At 37.8% G+C, this 8,620-nt stretch overlaps 1 protein-coding gene across 1 annotated transcript; it reads right to left on the reverse strand.

The window, feature by feature from the left end:
* Window positions 1-2,485: 2,485 nt before the first annotated feature.
* Window positions 2,486-7,397, reverse strand: LOC141818235 (uncharacterized). Its single transcript, XM_074705763.1, has 5 exons — window positions 7,072-7,397; window positions 6,075-6,359; window positions 3,209-3,382; window positions 3,017-3,123; window positions 2,486-2,570 (listed from the first exon to the last, which is right to left on the reverse strand). Exons 1-5 carry the CDS (start codon window positions 7,219-7,221, stop codon window positions 2,567-2,569), a joined length of 720 nt encoding a protein of 239 aa, XP_074561864.1. The 5' UTR covers window positions 7,222-7,397; the 3' UTR covers window positions 2,486-2,566.
* Between the last annotated feature and the right edge of the window lie 1,223 nt (window positions 7,398-8,620).

Genomic DNA, 8,620 nt, shown 5'->3' on the forward strand with positions numbered 1-8,620 from the left:
AGAACCTTGGTGCTATAGCGAAAAAGTACAAGAGAAAGTGGAGGAACATCGAACAACCTATAAATTATTATATAGTTGTAAGAATAAAATAAAAAATGTAATAGCTAAGAAAAAGGCCAAAAAAGTTTTGAATGCTTGTATCAACAATTAGATATAAAAGAAGGGGAAAAGAGCATCTATAAGATATTTAAAGTGAGAGAGGAAAATAAGAGATCTTATTTAAATAAGATGCATTAAAGATGATTGCAATAGAGTACTAATAAATAATGAGGAAATAAAAAAGTAATGGAAAAAATATTTTCATCAATTTTTTAATGAAAATTTAGGCAACCAACTTAACTTAGATAATTTAAGTAGGTTAGAGAAATAAAGAAATTTAAATTTTTATCGTAGAATTCAAACTTCAGAAGTAGAACAAACTTTAAATGAGAAGCAAAATAAAAAAGTAACTGAATAATATGATATTCTAATAGAGGTATGAAAGTGCCTAAAAAAATAAGGTATTAAATGACTTTTGAAGTTATTCAATTTGTTATTGAAAATGAAAAAAAAATTAAAGAGTGGAGGGTAAGTACCTTAGTCCCCAATATAAAAACAAAGGAAATCTATAAAATTGTGCAAACTATAAGAATATTAAGCTAATGAGTCATACCATGAAACTTTAGAAAAATAATAAAAAAATACTAAGAGACCATGGTGATGGAATATTAATTTGGATTTATACTTGGAAGGTCGATAATAAAAAATATACATCTTCTTAGGAAACTAATTAAAAAATATCGAGGATAGAAGCATGGCTTAAACATGATATTTGTTGACCAAGAAAAAGCTTATGACAAAGTCCCAAGGGAAATTTTATGAAGAGTTCTAGAAAAGAAAGATATTAACGCAGCATATATTGAAATAATTAAGGGTGTGTACAAGGATATAATGACAAGAGTGAAGACTCTAAGCGGATCAACTAAGGTGTTTCCTATAAAGATAAGATTATATTAAGGATCAACTCTAAATCCTTATATTTTTATACTAAATATAGATGAACTCACTAAACACATCTAAAACACATTACCATAGATCGATAAAACACATGAAGAAGTAAATGTTAAACTTGAATTTTAACAAGAAATACTAGAAGTGAAATATTTTAGGCTTAATAGAGTAAAGACAAATTATATGAAATTTAAATTTAGTAATATTAGATATAATAAGATAATTGTTAAGATAGAAGATGACAAGTTATTTATAACTAAGATCTTTAAAGTATTTAAGATCATTTTTGCAAAAGGATGGAAGGGTTGAGAGAGATATTTTACATAAAATACCAATGACGATTAAAAAAAATGATAAATCTCAGTCAGTCTCACGGACTCAATCCCTGGGGTGGCCGGCTCGGTCCCACGGAAGTTTCCCACCGACCACCAGGGTAAAATGATAAATCCCAGTCAGTCTCATGGACTCAATCCCTGGGGGTGGCCGGCCCGGTCCCATGGAAGTTTCCCACCGACCACCAGGGTAAATCGGGAAGCGCATACGGCGGCCAATCCAGATGCCCAACATCCTTTGATTGCGTAAAAATGATAAATCTCAGTCAGTCTCATGGACTCAATCCCTGGGGATGGCCGGCCCGGTCCCACAGAAGTTTCCCACCGACCACCAGGGTAAATCGGGAAGCGCATACGGCTGCCAATCCAGATGCCCAACATCCTTTGATTGCGTTCCCCATTTGGAGGAAAATTCTTGCAAATACGCCGTAATTGGGGATCGAACCGCGGGTCCCTAGGTCACAACTCGGATGTCCTACCGTTGCACCATTGCCCCGGGGACCAATGACGATTAAAGGTAGCAAAAAGGTGGAACCGCCACCTTAGCGGCCCCCTGGTCCCGGCCCCACAAGTGTCCAGAGGGAGTAAATCACGGACGATCATTTTGACCTTTTTTCTCATCATGGCTAGCGCAAGGGAGGGCTTTTTAAATTCACGCAGGAATCGAACCCAAGGCCTCAAGGTAGCAAACTGCCTTGCGCTAGCCATGTGAGCAAGCCCGTGGGGGCAACCAATGACGATTAAAGCTACTATGTTATATGGAGTTGAATATTGGACTATGACTTGAGTACACGAGTAGAAGATGAGAATTGCAAAGGTGGATGTGCGGACATACGAAGATAGACAGGATAAGAAAAGAGAACATTAGAGAAAAAGTCAAGATTACATTTATTGAAAGAAAACTCTAGGAGACACTTTTAAGATAATATAAATATGTACTTAGACGACTAATGAATGCTATAGTTAGGCGATGCGAAATTATGAAAAATACACATATTAAACGAATAAGAGGAAAACTGAAAAAACTTGATTAACAAAGATAAAATATGATAAAATTTATTAAAATATAGAAGATATATTAGGGGATAGTTCAATAGCATAGAAGGATCCATATATTTAACCTCACCTAGTGGGATAAAGCTTGGTGGTAGTTGTTTAAATAGGTCCAATAATATCATGCACACACCCAAGTATAAGTAACTTGAAGCAATTCCTTCGGATGCTTTGCAAGAAATGTCTTTGAATCACCTAGCAAACCAACACATTCAAGAAAGATAGTCATGCCTATCTTAGTTCAACTAACAAAAGCAACTAATCACATGTGGTGGAGGGAAGCTAGGGCACTTTAACTATACATACATAACCCAACACGTAAAATATCCATCTGAGACTAAACCCACTTAGTAACACCCTATTAACCTAATACTCTTTAACAGTGAAAGAGGAAGAATTTTTAGCGACCAGAACTAAAATTAACATGAAAAAGAGGGGGAAAAAGCAGCTGACTAAACAAAAGGAATATTATGATCTCAACAAAAACCAAATTATTGTCAAATCATTGCCACAGTGATTATAACTGTAAACTCCTAGTGGATCAGTTAACTGACATAATAGTAACTCCTGGTGTGCGTCAGTTAACCAACACAACAGTAATCCTACTGGATGTCAATTAACCAGCACAATATTATATTTACCTGTGTATGCTAGCTTGCCCTTCAGTGAAGTCAGAAGTAGCCTGCCATAGAGTGTGCTTTCTAGGCTGTGGATTGGTCTCCCTAAAGAAAAGAGGTTGTCTAGCCAGCTGCAAAAAATTATACAAAGCCCTTGGTTTAGTAAAGAAATCTGGGGAAAAACATTGCGATGTATTAAGATCAAATTACAGTTACCACTGTATCCAAAGTCCCTGGACCATCTTCCGGAGAATTTCCCTTAAGAGCTGTGATATCAGACCATTGGATCTCAATCTTGCTTTTGAGACCACCTTCAAGAATCTCCCATACAATCTTTCGCTTTGCAAAATAGCACTTGGCTACTAAATCTCCTTCATGCCTTGATACATACTGCAAAAAGAAGGAAAAAAAAACATCATCCATAACCCAAACCATACGGGAGAAGTTGCTTTTTGTGCTCAGCAGCTAATGAGCAAGCCTTGTTTCCCAAAGAAATGATAAATTGAAAGAACAAATATATAAAAAAGATGGAAAGTTGAAGTGGAGGGAATGATGAGAAACTTTATATTTTAAGTACTCTCCTTGAATGGATAAATGAAAAGAATGTCTCACTTGTTTTTTATAATTAGCATTGGTTGTAGTATAAGTTATGAACTTGTTTTTTCCCCGGACCCCGCATGGCGGGAATTAGCATTGGTTGTAGTATAAGTTATGAAGGATGGAAAATTAAATTTATCTTTTTAAAAATCTGCCTTCCTCTCTCTTTATTTGTCAAAGGAAATAAGAGATGGATTTATATTTAGCGACCAATCCATTATTCTTTCAAGGAAAGTCATCCTGCTGGGCAGTTCAGCTAGGGATTAGTCTCCTTCAATGAGGTTTTTGTAGGATCGGTGGGGTGCGCGAGGGAGGGGGGGGGGGGGGGGGGGATGAATAACGTGCTCGTCGTTCGTTCGTTTTTTTCTATCAAAGACACTTACAGCGGATTAAATAAACAAGCACAAGGACTCGCGGATTTTACTTGGTTCCTAACCCCTCAGGGTTAGTACATCCAAGACCTATGCATGGGAGACGTCTCATCCACTAGTAGTCTCCTTTCCGAACCTTCGTTCGGAGGCGGAGAAATTCGTCTTACAGTCCAGAGTAATAACAAAAATAATAAAGGACAAGATAGTAATAAAAAGATCAAACTCTTGTGTAGGTCGTTCTGGAAGTCCTGAGCACAGCGCACTCTTCCTGGAGCTTCCCCGGTCGCAAGAGCTTGACTTCGTTCGCGTTCAACAGCACTACAGGATGAAGAGGATGGTGTAGAGAAGTTGTGTCTTGGTGTTTCATGCTAAGACCCCTTATATAGCCCCTTCCGAGCGCTTGGATTCTTATCCGGGCACCTGGATAAGATCCGATCCGATCCGATCTCCTCGGTCTTATCTGGGTTGACTCTTCTGGATCCAGGCGCTTGGGACACATAGGGGCACCTAGAATAACATCCAAGCGCTCGGATCCAGTCAACTCGGGTATGACCTGAGTTGATCTCGGGCTTGGTTCGGCTGTTTCTGTGTGTTCCTCTTATGCTTCCTTCGTCTTGCTTCCAGCTCCTGGTTCCTGCCAGATAAGCATACAAACACGCAAGTAACCTAAGCCTATTTGTAGTGCATCTGACCTACTAAGCTTACCTAAACCTAACCTACTGGCTTACCCATGCCCGACTCCCCGTTAGGACTAGTCACTTTTATAGGTAGACTTCCTACCTGTCAAACATCCAATTTGGACTTTCCCTTGCATAACCTAGTTAGGACTTCACCCATGACTTCTCACCTACCAAACAACTAACCTCCGTTAGGACTAGTCAATTCCCTAGGTAGACTTCTCATCTGCCAAATATCCAGTTTGAACTTTCCCTTGCCTAACCTCCAGTTAGGACTAATCACTTCCCTAAATAGACTTCTCACCTACCAAACATTCAGTTTGGACTTTCTCTTGCTTAACCTCCAGTTAGGACTAGTCACTTCCCTAGGTAGACTTCTCATCTGCCAAACATTCAGTTTGAATTTTTCCTTGCCTAACCTCTAATTAGGACTTTCCCTGCCTAATCCTCTAGATCAGGACTTCTCCTAGCCTCCAACTAAGATTGCCTAGCCTCCAACTAAGACTTCCCTGTCCAATCCTCCAGATCAGGACTTCTCCTAGCCTCCAACTAGGACTGCCTAGTCTCCAACTAAGACTTCCTTGCCCAATCCTCCAGATCAGGACTTTCTCTACCTAGCCTTCAACTAGGATTTCTTTCTTGCTTAATCTAACCGACTAGGACTTCTCGTTAGTCTTCTGGTCAAACTGACCTGACTAGACTTCACTCACATCCAAATATTAGGTTATGTTTGGATCAACCCTTGGTCAAACAAAGTAGATCTAGGTGTATTGTCAAATATCGAAACTTTAGAGTCGGACCTAGTGCTCCTTGCACCAACAGTTTTAATCATTCGAAACATGGTCAAACCCACTCAAGAAGAGGTTGAATCAGGTGAAAGACGTCAAACAAATATAACCTAAAGGTTGAGCAAAATTTTCATTAGTTTGCTAACTTTGTTTTGTTTTTTGAAATATGCTTTTATTCAACTCAGATCTAGCAGTTGTGCTAGCAGCAGTAAAGCCCAATCCATTTAACAGATCCCTATTTAAATCCATTAATTCAGTTTATGCAATACTACTAATCATGGTAATATTGTAGAAAACATCTATAGCGTACAGAAACAAGTGCAAAAGATATAATGAGAAACACTCAACAACAATTGACTGATTTGATTCATATACCTGCAGGTTCATCTAGACAAAACAAATTTCAACAAATGCAATAAATATTAAGTTACTGAAAGATTTGGAATTTTATGAAAATATAAAGAGATTTCTAATTTCATTTTTGAAAAGTATTCACTAAATATAAAGAGAATGTGTTGTCGTTTGAATCATTATAAAAGCAAGTTTGGGAGAGATTTAAGCTTGTTGCTCTCACCAGAGACGGACATCATGTGATCAAAACCAAAAAAGATACAAAGAAAATAAAGCGATTTCAACAAAAACTAGTTACCTCCCAAGTCCCAATCCTTAAAAGGGAAGCTGGGAAATTGGATGCTTTCATCTTCTCATTGATAGTCAAAACACCAATAGATTTTATATCTTTCTTTTTGCCTCCGTCCAAGTGCTCATTGTTTGTGGTGCACGATGAGTTGGAAGAAGAAGTTGCTTGAGACAATCTCATTTGAATCAAATCAAGTAGTGATGGACTCTTTCTCAAGCGAAGACCAAGTGGACTAGGTTCATTAAGTAAGCTATTCTGGATGACCTCGGTTGGCGTCATTCTACCTGTTCCCCACTGATATAAAACAACATTTTAGTGAGTTAACCAGCAAAATAGCATAATAATTTTCTCTATGTAAACAGTGCCACAACAAATGACATATTTTTCCATAGATTTTTCCGACGCAGGACACGCCTTTAGATTGTTTCATATGGCCAATCTCGCGTTAAGAAAAAAGGAGAATGTGAAGCACCAAAACCGATTTCATATTAACATAAAAGTAAGGAAAGCATCCATAGAGAACTACCACACAAATATTTAACGTTGTTTTTCTTCCTAATGGAATGGAATGTCGAATTGAAATTATACCCACTCATTTCAATCAGGATATAAAGATGAAAACTCCAAATAACGAAGTTATAGATGATGGAAAATTTTTCCTGAACCACGAAAAACTACTACAGTCGAGGTTTTTCGACTCCAGGATCAAGGAAAAGAAACTTTTTTTTAACAATCAGGCTTCAAAATATAACTTTGTAAAGGCGGATCCAAAACTTTCCAAAAACTATTGAATCATAAGGAAACATCACGAAGCAGAAACGCGTTCTCGAAACCCAAACGAAATCGAGCCAGATCACTTTTCAATAGTATTAGAGAATCATCCTTAGGCAACCGTAGCTACAAAGAAAAAACAGAAGAAAAAAATTACAGCTTAATCCGTTACATGAGAAGTTTATCAAAACTTGAGACTGAACCAATGCAGAGGAGGATGAAGAAAAGGGGCAACCTTGGTTCGCTTGATGAGCGACTCATTCTCGTCCTCGAGTTGGTCCTCGACCTCCAACTTCACAGGACCCGATGCGTCCACCACCAAAGGCCTCTTCACCGACAGCTCGGACTCCCGCCGCAGCTTGCCGTAACCCGCCAACTGAACCATAAGCCACCACAATCAACGACCCCCGAAGCCCTAAAACAACGGATCCACGCAACTCCAAATCGGCCCTGCACAGCCTCCTCAAGTTCAGATCTAAACAGCGCCGATAAACAAACTGGTAAAATCGATCGGAGGAGAAGACGGTCAGTATTTGGATTTGGCGAGGAAGATGGAGCTGAGAAGTGAGCAAAGCTGGTGACTTGTCAAAATTAGGGCGGAATATAAATAAATAAATAATTTTATAATTATAAATAAAAAGTTTAAAATATTTTTCTCTCAATGTCTGTTTTTAACTGAGTATAAAAATAAAATTCTCTAAAAAATAATAATTTATCAAAAATTAGAGGCTGCTGTGCTTAGTGCTTAGCTCAGAAAACGTACACGTACGTTGCCTTGCTGTCCACGTGGCGAATTAAAGCTTCAATTTCCACAACATTCTTGTTTGATTCATTTTTGCAAATATCTACTAACAAACAAAATGTCTGTTTCATTAAACATTTATCACGAAAAAAAGAAAAGAAAACAGAATCGAAAATTGAAATATTATATTTAAAACGAAAAGTCAATGTAATTAGCAGTAAGGTTAAGGGCATTTTCGTCTTTTTAGGCAAGAAAATGACGCGGTAGAATCGGATATGTCGGGGATGGCCACGTGTGGTGGCCGCCGCAACTTGCCGTAGTGCAGTAAAGACGAAAGCGTCGCGGTTGTGGGTCCTGATTCATGAACCTTCCTCTGCTTACGACCGGCTTGGGGCCCGCTGAGGTACGATTTGGATGTCTCGTGATTGGAGCGTACGTGGTGCGGCGGACTGATGTGCTGCCGGCCTGGATTCGCAGCGGAAGTTGTGGACAGAAATTGGATTAGGCAAAGAATCGATACTGAATCGCAAAAGTTCTCCTCTATTTAATAGACAGCTGTAATATGCCATGTTGATATTTAAAATCTCAGTGCCTTTTAGCTTTACTATCTACAAATAAAAAAATAGAACCGGATAAGCTTTATTCTAATTTTGCCAAATTAAATTAAGTATAAAAAATGCATTTTTTTTACTTGGCTACTTGATATTTTCTTATAGTTTATATTTTTTTAAAGGTCTCTTTGTGTTTTATTATTTCTTTTATTATTTCCTTCCAATAGGGTCAGAACTAAAAGAGGCCTCCGCCTAATCAGATAGGGGATATAAAATTTTATAGATTAGTTATAGATTAAAAAATTATTTTTAATTTTTTAAACCCTAGATAATTTAATTTTCCAAGCATACATAGGGTCTAAAATTTTTTTAGTGTCTCTTTTAAATCACAAGCTGTAATGTGATAAATGGCTATATGATATATGATGATGTTGATAGATTGATAGGGAAGTGAATAAGGATCTTATGTGGCATGACTTTGACTCGGTCAA

Source organism: Curcuma longa, unplaced genomic scaffold (genome assembly GCF_044706935.1).
Source record: "Curcuma longa cultivar G26 ecotype Majalengka, Jawa Barat unplaced genomic scaffold, ITB_CL_G26_1.1 contig_23804, whole genome shotgun sequence".
NCBI classification, from domain to species: domain Eukaryota; kingdom Viridiplantae; phylum Streptophyta; class Magnoliopsida; order Zingiberales; family Zingiberaceae; genus Curcuma; species Curcuma longa.

Excerpts from the sequence above, each read along its gene's own strand:
- LOC141818235 (XM_074705763.1), bottom strand. The coding sequence starts at position 7,221 with ATGGTTCAGTTGGCGGGTTACGGCAAGCTGCGGCGGGAGTCCGAGCTG. Across the intron at positions 6,360-7,071 it reads CGCTCATCAAGCGAACCAAG|TGGGGAACAGGTAGAATGAC; the intron begins GTTGCCCCTTTT and ends GTTTTATATCAG. Across the intron at positions 3,124-3,208 it reads CAGGGACTTTGGATACAGTG|CTGGCTAGACAACCTCTTTT; the intron begins GTAACTGTAATT and ends AATTTTTTGCAG.